Source organism: Panthera tigris, chromosome B3 (assembly GCF_018350195.1).
Source record: "Panthera tigris isolate Pti1 chromosome B3, P.tigris_Pti1_mat1.1, whole genome shotgun sequence".
NCBI classification, from domain to species: Eukaryota; Metazoa; Chordata; class Mammalia; order Carnivora; family Felidae; genus Panthera; species Panthera tigris.
The window spans coordinates 61,185,134-61,203,169 of record NC_056665.1 but is presented as its reverse complement, the minus strand read 5'-3'; the positions used below and the strand labels follow the sequence as shown (position 1 = coordinate 61,203,169).

Here is an 18,036-nt window from a genome sequence, read left to right as displayed (position 1 = left end):
GGAGGTGAGGATCATGGGTCGCCTTAAAGCCTGTCTGCCACTTTTTGTTTTTATTTCATTTCTGCTCTTCCCTCTCTCCCTTTATCTCTAGTAACATCCCCTCTCTCCACCCCAAAAGTTAAAAAGAAACAAAACCAAAACCAACCAGTGTGATTTGTGCTTCTTTTTTCTTGTAGTGGGCTTAAAATTGAATTCAGTGGATCCGACAATGAGCATTGATCTTAAATACTTGGGAGTACAGCTGCCTTTGGCTCCAGCCACTAGCTTTCCTTTCTGGAACCTTACAGGAACCAACCCTGCTTCTCCTGGTGAGTGTGTAACATTTGTAAAGTCATCTTTTGATATATATAAAAAACTACCTTTGTTTAGAGACATGTAGGATGATATTCTTTTTTTTTAATTATTATTAATGTTTATTTTGAGAGAGACAGTGTGTGTACCTCTAGGATGATATTCTAAATCTTTTACCTAGTGGCGTAGTCTTAATGGTTTGTACATTTCAGATTAAGTCTTAGTGAATAATTCGGGGCACCTGGGTAGCTCAGTTGGTTAAGCATCCAACTCGATTTCAGCTCAAGTGATATCACTGTTCGTGAGTTCAAGACCCACACTGCGCAGAGCCTGCTTGAGATTCTCTCTCTCCTCTGTCTCTGCCTCTACTGCACTTACACTTTCTCTCTCAAAATAAATTTAAAAATAGCCTTAGTAACTAATTAGATATTAAATATTGGTTGGTTTGAATTTTGGTCATTTTTTTTTTTACTTTTTCTTTTATAGATGCTGGATTTCCCTTTGTTTCTAGGACAGGGAAGACCAATGACTTCACCAAAATCAAGGGATGGAGAGGAAAGTTCCATAGTGCTTCTGCATCTAGGAATGAAGGTAATCAGCTTTTTAAAAAAATTGCAAATATGTTCTGAAACATGTGGCCAAAGCATTGTGTTAAAAGTAAGTCATGGTTGTTTTTCGTCCTCTCTTCTTTACATGCTTCAGATAAACTGAAAATAATTGTCTTGCTGATTTCTGTTCCTTCCCATGTTCCATATCCCTAGCCATGTCAGGCTTAAATAATCCCTGTACCCTTTTTAAACTGATAAGAACAGATACTACACTTGATCTTAGCCAAAAGGCCGAGAAGCCATTCCCCTGTACCCTTTTTAAATTGCATTTCCTTTCTGTAACTCCTGCAGTTCTGGTAAGTATCATTCTCAAGTATTATTTCATAACTGTGTACTTAAGAGCTGTAGAGTGATTCCTTAAAACATTACATTTCCAAGTAAATTTCTAATCCAAACATTTTGACTATATGCGTATTGATCTTTTTTAGTGCTTTTCCCACTGCTCTTACTTGCAGTTTACATTCTAACCAAATAAATTTACCCTGTGTCCAAAATAGTTTTCTCATCTTTGAATTCTTGTACATTGTTACAATAATATAATGCTTGTCTGTCTACTACACTTGCAGGTACTGCAATCTGTTAATCTGTTAATCTCTTGGTGTTCTGTTGAGGTTTGATTTATATACATTTTTTGCTCTTATGTTTTTACTTAAGTGTGGTTTCTCTCAAGGTTATAAATTGTCAAAGGTTGTAGACTCTTACCTTTCAGTTAATTATTACTATTGTTAGCATTTCACAAAAATTAATGATAAATATATGCAATGAGGTAATTTTAGGTAACAGATTTTAATGTAATTAATGTATGATTCAATCTCTTCACTTGGTTTTATATTTTTTTCTTCCTTCTAAGGAAGATTCAGTGGCTTGTAACTTAATGCTCTCAGCCTTTTTAAGTGTATTTTCCTAGAGATCTAAAGATTGGCCCGATTTTAAGTATCTGCATCTCTTTATTTCTAGGTGGAAATTCAGAGGGTCCCCTGAAAAACCGTTCTGCTTTCTGCAGTGATAAGCTCGATGAGTACTTGGAAAATGAAGGCAAACTGATGGAAACAAGCATGGGTTTCTCTTCTAATGCTCCCACATCTCCTGTGGTATACCAGCTTCCCACCAAGAGTACCAGCTATGTACGAACACTTGACAGCGTACTAAAGAAGCAATCTACCGTTTCCCCTTCTACCTCCTATTCTTTGAAGCCTCATTCTTTGCCCCCTGCCTCTCGAAAGACAAAGTCTCAAAACAAACAGGCAACTTTCAGTGGCCGAACTAAATCATCTTATAAATCCATTTTACCATACCCTGTTTCACCAAAGCAGAAACATGCTTATATGATTCCAGGAGATAAGGCTGCCAAGAATTCTTCAAGTACTATCTCAGAAAATCAGGTGAATAACTTTGTTGTGCCAACTTTAGATGAAAATACATTTCCAAAGCAGATTAGTTTGCGGCAGGCACATCAGCAGCAGCAGCAGCAACAACAGGGAACTCGCCCTGCAGGCTTGTCTAAATCTCAAGTGAAGCTAATGGACCTGGAAGACTGTGCACTTTGGGAAGGAAAACCAAGGACCTATATCACTGAAGAGCGAGCAGATGTATCCTTAACAACTCTACTTACTGCTCAAGTAAGTATCTGTTGTTTCCCAGAAGCTTATTAGTTTATGGTTGGAAAAATTACGTTAGTGTGGGGCAATGGGGCTGGGCTTTATGGCAGGAGGATCAGCATTTAGTTACCTTAGTGATAAATAAGGAGATTCTGTTGTCTTCCATATTTGTTATTCTTTCTAACTAGACACCCCAGTGTAGATCCCCTCCTGCCAGTAGAGGGAGACAGTACATTCGTGTTTTTGGATGATGTGTGTCTCCTATATAAAGTCATCTGGCCATTCTGAAAGTCTCTAATTTCATATTCTAGCATGTGGGCAAGTACAGTTGCTTATCGTGTTAGAACAGCTTTGAAAGTTCTCCTTAAAACATACTACATTTCAGAAAATTAAAAAATATTCTAAACCTATGGAGAAAAAGCTTTTATAAAAGTTTTATAAAATTTTATATTAAGACTTTTTCACTTATTATTGATTCACTTATTTTAGAAGCCTCTGGTGCATGTGAAATGGTAACAATAGCAAGTGACTATTTTTTTGTCATGAAATTTGTGTACCTTACCTTTCATTTTTAAATTCTGTGACTAAATTCCTGACCTGAAGATCATCAGATGTTGGGATTGAATACACAATGTGCCCTTTATTATTAATCATTTTTAAAGACAGTTGTGCACATATTATTCTATTCATTTTTGATTAGTTACTAAAAAGCACATGTCAGCAAACTATTTCCTTAAAGGGCCAGGGAGTAAATATTTTAGGTTTTGTAGGCCATACACACTCTGTTGCAGTTACTCGACTCTGCTGCTGTTATGCTGTAAACATTATGTGTTTCAGTGAAACTTTATTTATGAAACAGGCCAGATTTGCCTGTGGGTCTTGTCAACCTCTGCCTTAGAATATTATGTGTAATTTCTATTGAGAATAAATTCATCATTGTTGATATTTTGGCTCATAATTAATTAAAATATTCTCTTGTCTCTGCTATGCATTAAAATGGGAGATTGTACGCAGTTCGTGAGTTCAAGCCCCGCGTCGGGCTCTGTGCTGACAGCTCAGCCTGGAGCCTGTTTTGGATTCTGTGTCTCCCTCTCTCTCTGCCCCTCCCCTGTTCATGCTCTGTCTGTCTCTGTCTCAAAAATAAATAAACGTTAAAAAAAAAAAAATTAAAATGGGAGATTGTTCAGAGTCCTGGTTACATTCATGTTTTGTCCTTTAAATCTGCTAATCTTGTGCCATTAATACTGAGTATTCAGAGTCTGAAAAGACAGACCAATATATGACTTGTAAGCTGTTGGTGGTATGGGAGCATGATTTAATCAGTTTACAATTTTCTGTTTTAACTTTAGGCATCTCTCAAAACTAAACCCATCCACACAATCATAAGGAAACGAGCCCCTCCATGCAACAATGACTTCTGTCGATTGGGTTGCGTGTGTTCCAGTCTAGCTTTGGAGAAGCGCCAGCCTGCTCACTGCCGCCGACCAGACTGCATGTTCGGATGCACTTGTTTGAAAAGAAAAGTTGTACTTGTTAAAGGAGGATCCAAATCTAAGCATTTCCAGAGGAAGGCTGCTCATCGTGATCCAGTATTTTATGATGCTTTGGGAGAGGAACAAAGAGAAGAAAGAGAAGAGCGAGTCAGGGAGGAGGAAGAACAATTAAAAGAGAAAAAGAGGAGAAAGAAGCTGGAATACAGTGAGTATTAATTGAGAATTAAAACTATAGTTTCATTTTTTAGAAAAGGTTGGTTATTTATTTCAAATGATACTGTTACTTTAATCCTTTAATCTGTGATCTAGTAAGAATTTTGAGAAATTCTCATCCTTAAATGTTCTTTCTTTGTGGCTTATATGATAACATAAACACACATGGACACAGACACACACCTTTCTTAAATATAATTTCTTAAATACAATTTTTCTTTTGTGGATAGGTTTTTTGTGCTAAATTTGAATCATTCTCTCATTTGGACTTCAGAATGCCTTTAAGTTTCACCCGTTATTGTGTTTCCCTTCTCTTCCCATGTTCTTTCAATATACAGGTGATCAGTATAATACATAATTTTCTCTCCATTCCCCCCCCACCCCAGCTTTTATTGAGGTATAATTGACAAGTACAATTGCATGTACTTAAAGTGTACAACATGAAAGTTTGCACATGTATACTTTGTGAGATGATTACCACAATGAAGTCAACTAACACATCTCATTATTTTCTAAAAGAAGAAATTTGCAAGAAGACTCTGGTCCTTGTTGGAGCTATTCCCCATGTGATAGGAGTTTTGGGGATAGGAGAAAGGCATAATTGAGTTCAAAGCATTACATACTATTTTGAAATGCTGATTTTTCCTTTTTCATAAAATATGTAGACCCACCAAGTTACATATTATACCATCCTTGATTTTTTCCTTTCTCCTGTATTTTTTTGTCCAAATATATTGAATATAAGTTTGCCATGTAATCGAAGATTTTTTTGCTTGCTTGCTTGTTTGTTCATTTATTTATTGGAGAGCATGAGTCGGGGAGGGGCAGAGAGGGGGTCAGAGGATCCGAAGTGGGCTCTGTGCTGAAAGGCTGACCCCAGTGAGCCTACCGTGAGGCTTGAACTCTTGAACCACTAGATCATGAGCCTAAGTCAGATGCTCAACTGACTGAGCCACCCAGGTGCCCCGAAGATTTTTTTTGCTTCTTAGATTATTAGGGGACTGGCACTCCCCTTTTTGGCAGTGTATATTTACATTTGCTGTTGCTTGTCATATCAGTGTAAACGTCAGTCACAGTGGATGTTTAATACTTGAGTGTATGTTCCTCCAGGATTTTCTGTTAATACACTTGTGTGCATACATAGGGTCCTCTAGAAATGAAACTACTGTGTATGTGGTATTATAACCTTTATAAATTTCCTATCATAAAGTTATGTTCTATTTTCCGTATCAACAAGTATAGATCTATATTCTAATTTTAGCTTTAATAGCTTCATATTATAGTCCTTTTGTTTGGACATTTAGCCTTTTTGTATTTTATTGTAAACAGTACAGTGTTGAACATTCGTGTTCATGGTAGGCTATTGAAAGTGGAATTCCTGGGGCGCCTGGGTGGCTCAGTCGGTTAAGTGTCTGACTTCAGCTCAGGTCACCATCTCATGGTCCGTGAGTTCGAGCCCCGCGTCGGGCTCTGGGCTGATGGCTCAGAGCCTGGAGCCTGCTTCCAATTCTGTGTCTCCCTCTCTCTCTGCCCTCCCCCCCCCCCCCCCCCCCCCCCCGTTCATGCTCTGTCTCTCTCTCTCTCTCTCAAATATAAATAAACGTTAAAAAGTTAAAAAAAAAAAAAAAAAAAAAAGAAAGTGGAATTCCTGTGACAGAGGACTTTAAAGATTTACAGATCTTTCTAGGGTTGTACCAAGAACACATTTACCATTAGTTGGATAGTGCCAATTTTTCCAAACTCAACACTGGATTTTTCTCTAATGTTTATTTATTTTTTTGAGAGAAAGAGTGCCAGCAAGGGAGGGGCACACAGGGAGAAAAAGAATCCTAAGCAGGCTAGGCTCTGTGCTTGTCATCACAGAACCTGGCATGGGGCTCGATCTCATGAAACGTGAGATGGGCCTGAACTGATATCAAGAGACACTTAATTGACTGAGCCACCCAGGCGCCCCTAAGATTGATTTTCTTTTTCTTTTGTTTTAAATGTTTATTTGTTTTAGAGAGAGAGCGCAAGCATGAGCAGGGGAGGGACGGGGGGGTGGTGTGGGGGGGAGATACAGAATCCGAAGCAGGCACCAGGCTGTCCACACAGAGCCCAACGTGGGGCTCGAACTCACAAACTGTGATATCATGACCTGAACTGAAGTTGGACGCTTAACTGACGGAGCCACCCAGGCATCCCCTTCAAATTGATTTTAAATCCTTCCTAGGCAAAGTGGTTTCCCTTTAAAAGGGTTCAGGATATCTTCTTTATTCTTTAAAAAAAAAAATTCTTCTTGATGTTTATTTTTGAGAGACAGAGAAAGAGTGTGAGCAGGCAAGGGACAGAGAGAGAGGGAGACACAGAAATCTGAAGCAAGCTCCAGGCTCTGAACTGTCAGTGCAGAGCCCAACGTGGGGCTCGAACTCATGAACGGCAAGATCATGACCCTAGCTGAAGTTAGACATTTAACTTACTGAGCCACCCAGGCACCCCTTCTTTATTCTTAATGGTACAAATGTCAGAAGGATGCATTTAGATAAAATCTTCTTAAAGTTACTACTGCCTGCTATTCAGTGGAATCTTTTAATTTGAAATTTCATGTCCTTTCGAGATACTTTTTTCCATCATTTGTTTGACTCTTTGCTTTCTCATTTTCTTCCTCTACAATTCCTCTAAATCATCCATAGTTGTTTTTTTTTTTTCCTTACCTGTCTTTTTTCAAAACAGACTGAAAGATTTCTTTGTCTTCTAGTTTTCCTGTATAATTTTGTTTGGCTTTGGTCTCAGTAACATTTTGCCTCTAAGAACTCTTCCTTATTTCTATTCCTTTTTCGTAACAGTCATAACAAAAATACCTTCTCTCCTTTCCTCATCTTCCCTAACAGTACAAGAAAACTGATGGCTCCTAGAGCGTAGTAAGTCATGTTTCTTAATAATGTTCTATACCAATGGGAAAAACAAAAAATGCTATGATAATTGGCTGGCTTTTGGAGTTTAATTAAGGTTAAGGATAAGACACAGGGCAAATGCATTAACCAAGAAATCAAACTAATAAATCCTACAGATAACACAGTTTTCATATTTATGTGGCTTCTGTAACTTACTCTTGTTATTTTGAAATGGAAAAGGGTTGCCCTAAGTACAAAATGGGAGAAAACTCATTAAGGAGATATAGATAGAACTAAACTAATAATTCTATATTGTATTTCATTCTAAACCTTTTGAATCTTATTTTTATAAAGATCATTTAGGTATATGGAGGCAGTATCTTATTTAAACACTGAAATAGCAGTTAGAATAGCCTGGCACTGTTTATAAAATAGGCAGCAGAGACTAGAAGAAGACCCAAATGTAAATATTTTTCAGTTTACTAAATTATAGGTGACATTTTAAGCCAGTAGGAAAGGATTTATTGTCAGTAGGTAGTGGTACAACTGGCTAGCCATATGGGGGAGAAAAGATTCCCTAGTATAAATCTCCCATCAAATAAATTGCAGATCATATTACCTATTTTTAAGTCCATTTATTAATGTATTAGTATTTTTTTAATCTTGAAGATAAAGACATTCTAGCAACACTCTATATGAATGAGATCATATGGTATTTGTTTTTCTCTGACTTCTTTTGCTTAGCATTATACTCTCTAGCTCCATCTAGGAAATGCCAAGATTTCATTTTTTCTTATGGCTGAATAATATTCCATTGTGTATATATATATATAGATACCACATCTTTATCTACTCATCAGGACACTTGGGCTGCTTCCATAATTTGGCTGTTGTAAATAATGTTGCTGTAAATATAGGGGTGCATGTGTCCCTTTGTATAGTATTTTTGTATTTTTTGGGTAAATACCAGTAGTATGATTTCTGGATAATAGGGTAGTTCTATTTTTAACTTTTTGAGGAACCTCCATACTATTTTCCAGAGTGGCTGCACTAGTTTGCATCACCAACAGTGCAAGAAGTTTCCTTTTTTCCCCCCACATCATCTTTAACCCTTGTTTCTTGTGTTTTTGATTTTAGCCATTCTGACAGGTGTGAGGTGATATCTCATTGTAGTTTTGATAGCATTTCCCTGATGATGAGTGATGTTGAGCATCTTTTCATGGTCTGTGGGCCATCTGTATGTCTTCTCTGGAGAAATGTCTGTTCATGTCTTCTGCCCATTCTTTAATTGGATTATTGGTTTTTGGGTGTTGAGTTGTATCAGTTCTTTATATATTTTGGATACTAACCCCTTTATTGGATAGGTCATCTGCAGGTATCTTCTCCCATTCAGTAAATTGCCTTTCAGTTTGCAGCGCAGAAATTTTTTATTGTACTTTTATTTTTACATTTAAAAAAATTTTTTTAATGTTTATTTATTTTTGAGACAGAGACAGAGCATGAACGGGGGAGGGTCGGAGAGAGGGAGACACAGAATCTGAAGCAGGCTCCAGGCTCTGAGCTGTCAGCACAGATCCCAACACGGGGCTCGAACTCAGGGACTGCGAGATCATGACCTGAGCCAAAGTCGGATGCCCAACCGACTGAGTCACCCAGGTGCCCCACTGTATTTTTATTTTTAAAAAATATTTATTTTGAGAGAAAGAGAACGTGAGCAAGAGAGGGGCAGAGAGAGGGAGAGCGAGAATCCCATGCAGGCTCCACACTTAGCAGAGAGATTGCCGTGGGGCTCTATCTTCACGACCACAAGATTATGACCTGAGCCAAAATCATAAGTTGGTTGCTCAACGAACTGAGCCACCCAGATGCCTGCAGAAACTTATTTTGATGTAGTCCCAGTAGTTTACTTTGTGTTATTTCCCTTGCCTCAAGAGACATATATAGAAAAGTTTTGCGACAGCTGATAATTACTGCTTTTATTGTCTTCAAGGATTTTTATGGTTTTAGGTCTTAACATTTAGGTCTTTAATACATTTTGAGTTTACTTTTGTTTGTGATGTAGTTTAGGAAAGTGGTCCAGTTTCATTCTTTGACATGTAGCTGTCTATATGTTTTTATGTCAGCACCATACTGTGTTAATTACTGCATTGTAGTATAACTTGAAATCTGGAATTATGATACATCTAGTTTGTTTTTTTTTTTTCTTTTTTTTTTTTTAATTAAAATTTTTTTCTTTTTCTTTTATTTTCTTTTTTATTTTTTAAAATTTACATCCAAATTAGCATATAGTGCAACAATGATTTCAGGAGTAGATTCCTTAATGCCCCTTACCTGTTTAGCCCATCCCCCCTCCCACAACCCCTCCAGTAACCCTCAGTTTGTTCTCCACATTTATGAGTCTCTTCTGTTTTGTCTCCCTCCCTGTTTTTATATTATTTTTGTTTCCCTTCCCTATGTTCGTCTGTTTTGTTTCTTAAAGTCCTCATATGAGTGAAGTCATATGATTTTTGTCTTTCTCTAATTTCACTTAGCATAATACCCTCTGGTTCCATCCACATAGTTGCAAATGGCAAGATTTCATTCTTTTTGATTGCCGAGTAATACTACATTGTATATGTATATACCACATCTTCTTTATCTGTTCATCCATTGATGGACATTTGGGCTCTTCCCATATTTTGGCTATTGTTGATAGTGCTGTTATCAACATGGGGGTGCATGTGTCCCTTCGAAACAGCACACCTGTGTCCTGTGGATAAATGCCTAGTAGTGTAATTGCTGAGTCATAGGGTAGTTCTATTTTTAGTTTTTTTGAGGAACCTCCATACTGTTTTCCAGAGTGGCTGCACCAGCTTGCATTCCCACTTAATTAAAAAATTTTTAATATTTATTTATTTATTTTGAGAGAGTGTGTGGGAACTAGGGGCGGGGGGAGAGAGAGAGGAATGAATGAATTCCAAGCAGGCTCTGTGTGCCATTGTAGAGCCAATGTGGGGCTCTAAGTCAGGAACTGTGAGATCCATGACCTGAGCTGAAATCAGGAGTTAGATGCTTTCACCTCTTTGGTTAAGTTTATTCCTAGATATTGCATTGTTTTTGGTGCAAATGTAAATGGATTTGTTGTCTGTCTTTCTTTTTTAAAAAAATGTTTTATTTATTTCTGAGAGAGCCCAAGCAGGGGAGGGGCTGAGAGAGAGACAGGGACAGAGGATCTGAAGCATGTTCTGTGCTGACAGCAACGAGTCTGATATGGGGCTCGAACTCACAAACCACGAGATCATGACCTGAGCCAAAATCAGACTTGCAACTGACTGAGCCACCCTGGTGCCCCTGGATTCCTCTTCTTAATTTCACTTTCTGCTGCTTCATTAGTATTATATAGGAATGCAACAGTTTTCTCTACATTGGTTTTGTATTTTGTGACTTGACTAAAATCACTTATTAGTTCTAGTAATTTTTTGGTGAAGTCCTTTGGTTTTTTATATATAGTATCATGTCATCTGCATATAGTGAAACTTTTATTTTTTCTTTACCAATTTGACTACCTTTTCTTTCTTCCTTCCTTCCTTCCTTCCTTCCTTCCTTCCTTCCTTCCTTCCTTCCTTCCCTCCTTTCCTTTCCTTTCCTTTCCTTTCCTTTCCTTTCCTTTCCTTTCCTTTCCTTTCCTTTCCTTTCCTTTCCTTTCCTTTCCTTTCCTTTCCTTTCCTTTCAGTTTTCTTTATTCTTGAGAGAGAGATAGGGTGTGAGCAGGGGAGGAGCATAGAGAGAGGGAGACACAGAATCGGAAGCAGGTTCCAGGCTCTGAGCTGTCAGCACAGAGCCTGATGTGGGGCTCAAACTTACAAACTGCGAGATCATGACATGAGCCGAAGTCGGACACTCAACCGACTGAGCCACCCAGGCGCCCAGACTGCCTTTTATTTCTAAAAAAATTTTTTTAATGTTTATTTTTGAGAGAGAGAGAGAGAGAGAGAGAGAGATACCAAGTGTGAGTGGGGAAGAGGCAGAGAGAGAGGGAGACACAGAATCTAAGCAGGCTTCATTCAGTATTTGAGCTGTCAGCTCAGAGCCTGACGCAGGGCTTGAACCCATGAACCTGAGATCATGACCCGAGCCAAAGTTGAACGGTTAACCAACTGAGCCACCCAGGTGCCCCAGCGGCCTTTTATTTCTTTATTTTACTTAATTGCTGTGGCTAAGACTAGGACTTCTAGCACCAAGTTGAATAAAAGTGGTGAGAGTGGACCTCCTTGTCTTGTTCATCACCTAAGGGGAAAAGCTCTCAGTTTTCCACCATTGAGTATGATATTGGCTATGGGTTTTTCATATAAGGCCTTTATTATGAGATATGTTCCCCTTAGATGTACTTTGCAGTGAGTTTTTGTCATGAATAGATGTTGTACTTTGTGAAATGTTTTTTCTGCATCTTTTGAAATGATCATAATGGTTTTCATCCTTTGTCTTATTGATGTGATGTATCATGTTGATTGGTTTGCAAATATTGAGCCCCCTTTGCATCCTGGGAATAAATTCCCACGTGACCGTGGTTTATGTTTGTTTTCAATATATCATCTGATTCTGTTTGTTAATACTTTGTTGAGGATTTTTGCAACTGTATTCATGAGACAGATTGGCCTGTAGTTCTTTTTTCTGTGGTATCTTTATCTGGTTTTGGTATTAGGGTGGTAATTGACTTCATAGAATGAATTTGGAAGTTTTCCTTTCTCTTATATTTTTTGGAATAGTTTGAAAAGAATTAGCATTAAGTCTTTAAACATTTGGTAGAATTAGCCAGTGAAGCTATCTGGTCCTGAATTTTAGTTTTTTGGGAGTATTTTGATTACTGATTGACTTTCATTGCAGTTAACTGGGCTTTTAAAATTTTCTATTTCTTTCTGGTTTAGTTTTGGTAGGTTACATGTTTCTAGGAATTTATCCATTTCTTACAAGTTGTCCCATTTGTTGTCAAGTAAGTTTTCATAATATTCTGATACAGTTGTTTGTATTTTTGTGGTGTTGATTGTTATTTATCCCCTTTAATCAGTTTTGCTTATTTGGGTCATTTTTTAATTTTTTTATTTTTTAAATGAGTCTTGCTAGAGGTTTATGAGTTTTGTTGATCTTTTCAAAGAATCAGGTCTTGGCTTCATTGGTCTGTTCTTTTGTTTTTTTTTTGAGTTTCTTTGTCATTTATTTTCTGCTCTATTCTTATTTCCTTCCTTTTGCTAGGTTGGGTTTTATATGTTGTTCTTTTTCTAGCTCCTCTAGGTGTAAAAGTTAGATTGTTTGAGATTTTTCTTCTTGAGGTAGACCCGTGTTCCTATAAACTTCCCTCTTAGAACTGCTTTTGGTATACATTTCAGATTTTGGACCACGCTGTTACACTGGATGTTTGAATTATTTTGAAAACCTGATTCGGGTGGGGATCAGGTGAATGTTCAACTTAGAGCTCTCAGCCAACAAAATTATAAATCAAGTCTGTGCTTAAAATAAAGATATCTTATGGGGCGCCTGGGTGGCTCGGTTGAGTGTCCAACTTTGGCTCAGGTCATGATCTCACTGGTTTGCGAATTCGAGCCCCGCATCGGGCTCTGTGCTGATAGCTCAGAGGCTGGAGCCTGTTTCGGATTCTGTGTCTCCCTTTCTCTGCCCCTCCCCTGCTCGTGCTCTGTCTCTAAGAAGTAATAAATAATGTTAAAAAACAAAACAAAAAAAGATACATTAAAACATACAATGATGCATGAGGTAGGCTTCTTAGAAACTTCTTGGGATTTCTTGAAGTTGTGCTCTGGAAAATGAAAAAGAAATTCAAGAAGCAGGAGATGACCTTTAGTGAAGAATGGACCCCATCCAAGATGGGAAAAATGATCTTAGGATGACAACTACATAGCAAGACAAGGAAGCAACTAGTCTGATATAAGGTGGAAAATAATAAGATGCTGAGAAAACTATCTTTAAGGAGGTAATTGATTATTTTAAGAAATACATGGTTAAGGCATGCCTGGGTGTTTCCATTGGTTAACTTTCCAACTCTTGATATTGGCTCAGGTCAAGATCTCATGATTCAGGAGATTGAGCCCGAAGTTGGGCTCTGTGCTGACAGCATGGAGCCTGCTTGGGATTCTCTTTCTCTTTCTCTATCTCTCTGCCCTGCCCCTGCTTGCACTCTCTCTCAAAATAAAAAATAACTTGGATAATTCATTGTTAGGTGAAGGTCATGCAAATGATTTAACATTTGAAAATAAACAGTATAGTTCATCATTACCATAACATACTTAAAAAAAATGATATGTTATCATTTCAGTAGATATTTTAAGGAAACGCAATTAACACTGGAAGTTAAAGTTTGTATAGGAAAATTATGGTTCCACTATAAATCATTATATTTTTTTCTTTTTAAGTTTATTTCTTTTTGAGAGAATGAGAGCATGTGCACACCAGTGGCAGGGGAGGGGCAGAAAGGGAGGGAGAGAGAGAATCATAAGCAGGCTGCACACTCACAGGGCTCTATCTCACAAACCATGAGATCATCACCTAAGTTGAAACCAAGAGTCAGTCACTTAATGGACTGAGCCACTCAGACTCCCCTAAATCAGTATATTTTTTGGTAGAATTTTGAGCAATCTGGAAGGATAGAGGAAAACGGAATCTGTTCATCTGGATCAGGTGAACAAATTTAGTAATATAGAAGTACATTTCCTCCGCTAAGGGATCAGTCACATTAGTTGACTCTGCAAGGATTAATCACATAGGCATACTTTTGTTGACTCTGCAAGGATTAATCACATAGGCATACTTTTGTAAGCTAATTGATTTTTTTGTTTGTTTTTAGAATTGATATAAATGAATATCTAAAAGTCTAAATACAGGGGCGCCTGGGTGGCTCAGTCGGTTAAGCGGCCGACCTCGGCTCAGGTCATGATCTCGCAGTTTGTGAGTTTGAGCCCCGTGACGGGCTCTGTGCTGACAGCTCAGAGCCTGGAGCCTGTTTCAGATTCTGTGACTCCCTCTCTCTGACCCTCCCCCGTTCATGCTCTGTCTCTCTCTGTCTCAAAAATAAATAAACGTTAAAAAAAACTTAAAAAAAAAAAATAAAAGTCTAAATACAGTTTTAGAACAGAAATTAGCAATATAAAGTGTAGCAGACACAAGTTGAGAGTTTTAGGAAGCTAATTTCCTTATCTTTCATCACACTGAGTCTTTAGCTACTGCTAAATCATGAGGTTGAGGACAAAATGTTTAATTTAGGATTACTGAAATAACCACCAAAATGGAACACAAATGTAAAAGTAATCACTTGTAGGGATGTGACACTGGGTATGGTGTAAGACTTGTTTTCATTTTTGTTTCCTTTTGTACAGTTTGAGTTTTTTCATGTTTATGTATTCATTCTGTAGCTAATATATAAGTTAAAAGTTAGTATTTACAATGCATGAAATTGAGGCATTTAATAATACATTTTTTCCCCTTGTAGTAGACTTAAAGATTTTCTGCTAATATTGGTCCATTAATCCATTGGTGTGAACAGAGGGAAATTACCATTATTAAACAGTCTTTATGCAGAGCACTTGATAGGGTTTATATCATTTAAATCTTGCAACCTTTTATAAGAAGGTCTTTTCCATTTTACAGATACACTAGTTGAGTGCTTAGGGAGTTTATGTAACTCCTTCCTCAAGGTCACCTTGGTTTTAAGGGAGTGGTAGAGATTTGAACCCAAGTTTATCTGACTTAAAAGTCTTCATGTTTTTTTCCTACTGTATGCAGTATGATTTTTGAAATTTGGCCTTCACTTGATTATCATATATTTATGCTTTTGTTTGGTCAAAAAATGCTGATGATGTGAAGGTACTGTGCTTAGTTAGCTACTGTGGGTGGTACCAAGAGAAAGGATAAAATATGGCATTCCTGCTTTCTTAGCCCACTTAGAGTTTTGTTGGAGATGTGTATCTATAAGTTACCTATGTAAAGGGAAGATCAATAAAATTGCTATCTGTAGCCAGACTGATTAGGAAAAAAGAACACACAAATTACCAGTATCAGAAATGATAAATGATATTACTTACAGACATTCAAAGTTTAATAAAGGAACAATTTGATGACAGTAAATTAGATGAAATGGACAAGTTTTTTGAAAGACACAAAGCTACCAAACTCACTTAAGAAATAAGTAACTGCCTGCCCCTATACTTGTGAACTTGTAGGGAAAAACTCTACAGTAATGACTCTAGGTCCAGATCTGTTCACTGATGAATTGTCAAAACATTCAGGAAGAAGTAATGCCCATCTTATACAAATGCTTTCATAAAGTTATCTCGTTCCATGAGACCAGCATTACCCTGAAACTAAAACCAGCCAAAGACATTACGAGGAAATGGCAGAGTAATATCTCTCATGAACATATGTAAAGATTATAAATTTCAGTTTTAGCACATACAATCCAGGAATGTATTTAAAGGACAGTATATCCTGATCAAGTGGGATTTACCCCAGGCTTGCAAGGTTGATCATCCATTTGAAAATAATCAGTGTTGTTCACCATTACCGTAATAGACTTAAAAAGTGTGTGTGTGTGTGTGTGTGTGTGGTGGGGGGGGGGGGGGGCATATTAACATTTCAATAGATATTTTCACAACTTGACAAACTCAGTTGGCAAATTTCTGGTAAAAATTCTTAAGCACATTAGGAATAGAAGGAAACTTTCATAGTCTGATAAAGAGCAGCTATGAAAACCTGTACAAGCAACATATTAATCATGAAAGAGTGCTTTCTTCCAGTGATTAGAAATGATGAAGAATGTCTTCTTTTGCCTTGTCTATTTAGTATCATATTGGAGGTCTCAGCCATTGGGGTAAGGCATGAAATAGAAAATGTATCCAGATTGGAAAGGAAAAAGTAAAATTGGCTTTATTCATAGACAGGAAAATCCTAGGAATCTACAAAAAACCTACTAGAACTGTGTTAGTTTAGCAAGTTTGTAACATACAGTAATATCAGACTGTATATTTATACATATGGTAGTAACAACTGGAAATTGAAATAAAAAGTACCATTTAGAATAGCATCCAAACAACTCAAACATTTAAATATGAAGCTGACAAAAGTTGCGTAAGACTTTTTTACTAAAAACTTGAAAACCTTGTTGAGAGCACTTTTAAAAGACCTAAATAAATGGAGGGGTAGACTGTTTTTATACATCCGAAAACTCTTTTGGTAAGATAGACTTTTCCATAAATTAATTTGTAAATTTGATGCTATTCCAGTCAAAATCCCAGCAGGCTTTTCTTGTTAGAAATTGGCAACTTGTTTATAAAATTTATATGGAAAAGTAAAGTATTTAGAATAGTCATTTGATAAACAATTTTGATAAAGGCAAACATAGTTGGTAGACTTAGACTATCTGATTTTAAGACTTACTGTAAAGCTGAAAAGTAATTTGGGTAAAAAAAAGACACAAGGATCAGTGGAACAGAAGAGAGAATTCAAAAGTTGTTACACAAAAATACAAGACCAGTGAGTTTTTGACACAATTCTGAGTCCTTTTAATTAGGAAATAATGATCTTCCCAACAGGTGGATCTGGAGCAATTGGATAGCTAGAAACAGCCCTTCCCTGCCTCCAAAAATAAAAAGAGAACCTCAGTCATAACTTTACATTATAGATAAAAATTAGCTCAAGATCTAAAAGTTAATGTCTTAAATTAAATATAAGTGCTTTAAGCTATACAATGTCTAAAAGAAAATAAAGGAAAAAAATCCTTTGTGACCTGTGGCTCATAAAGATTTTTAGAATAGGACATCAAAACCACAATTGTAAATGTCAAAAAGTGTAATGAAATTGAAAAAACTTGCTCTTCAGAAAGTCTGTTCAATAAAAGAGAAGCCATAAACTAAGAGAAATACTATAAAAAACATGCAGCCAACATATGACGTGTATCTATAATAAATAATTCTTAAAACTCGTTCAGAATACTTAAAAAACTCAGTAAGAAGGCAGTCAGCAGAATTTAAAAAATAGAAAATTGAAACACTTAACAGATATATAGACACTAGATCAGGCACATGAAAAGATGGTTGTCATCAGTCATCATTAGGAAAATGCTTATTAAAACCATAAGGTAGCCCTCCTCCCTGATCAACAGATAGCTACATCTTCTGGTGTAGTGACAGCTGTGTCCCCAAGACAGGATGGTAAAAGTCAGTGTAAACAGGTATCAGAGGGCCTCCTTTCAAGGGCAACCTGGGCTATACTGAGGACCAGATTGTTTTCTGCAACTTTAACCCTCACAGCCACTCTTCCACCTTTGATGCTACGGGTAGCATTGCCATGATTGACCGCTTTGCCAGACTCATTTCCTGTTATGAGAATAAATTTGGCTACGGTAACTGAGTGGTAGACGTTATGGTCTGCATGGCTTCCAAGGAGTAAGAGCCTCCTGGACCAGTAGCTCCAGCAAGATCTAGAAAAGAGAGGTGGGGAATCCTTGCCCCAACTCATCCCCCAAGATGCTGAGAATCTCCCGATGTCTTTACAATTTCCACCTCTGATCCCCCGAAGAAGAGGAGGGGCTTAGGGAATCCCTACCATGTTATATACTGTGTTATATATATTAAAGCCTATTGTACCCAGCCAGAAAAAAAACCTACAAGGAGATCCTACCATATACCACTAACTGGCTAATGTTACAAAGAGTGACCATCCCAAATGTTGATGAAAATATAAGCCTTTGGAACTCTTGTGCGTAACTGGTGGGAATGTAAAATGGTACAGTCAGCTTTGGAAGACAGTTTGCTAGTTTCTTAGAATGTTAAAAATATGTCTGTCAAACAATGGAGTCATTTCATTTGTATGTATTTACTCAACAGAAGTGAAAGTGTATGTCACATAAAGTCTTTTACATGGGTATTCATAACTGCTTTATCTGTAATAGCAAGAACATTTGAAACAACCTAGGTGTTCA

The 18,036-nt window shown here is 37.2% G+C and overlaps 1 protein-coding gene and 1 pseudogene across 12 annotated transcripts in view; one reads left to right on the top strand and one right to left on the bottom strand.

The window, feature by feature from the left end:
• MGA (MAX dimerization protein MGA) overlaps window positions 1-18,036 on the top strand; it is a 167,517-nt gene that overhangs the window by 109,927 nt on the left and 39,554 nt on the right. For all 12 annotated transcript variants that reach the window (XM_042989091.1, XM_042989092.1, XM_042989095.1 and 9 more), the window contains exons 6-9: window positions 177-308; window positions 778-882; window positions 1,857-2,518; window positions 3,847-4,195. In XM_042989091.1, the coding sequence (XP_042845025.1) occupies window positions 177-308; window positions 778-882; window positions 1,857-2,518; window positions 3,847-4,195 (1,248 nt within the window). The remainder of the gene's footprint in view (window positions 1-176; window positions 309-777; window positions 883-1,856; window positions 2,519-3,846; window positions 4,196-18,036) is intronic.
• On the bottom strand, window positions 899-1,142 carry LOC122240009 (annotated as a pseudogene).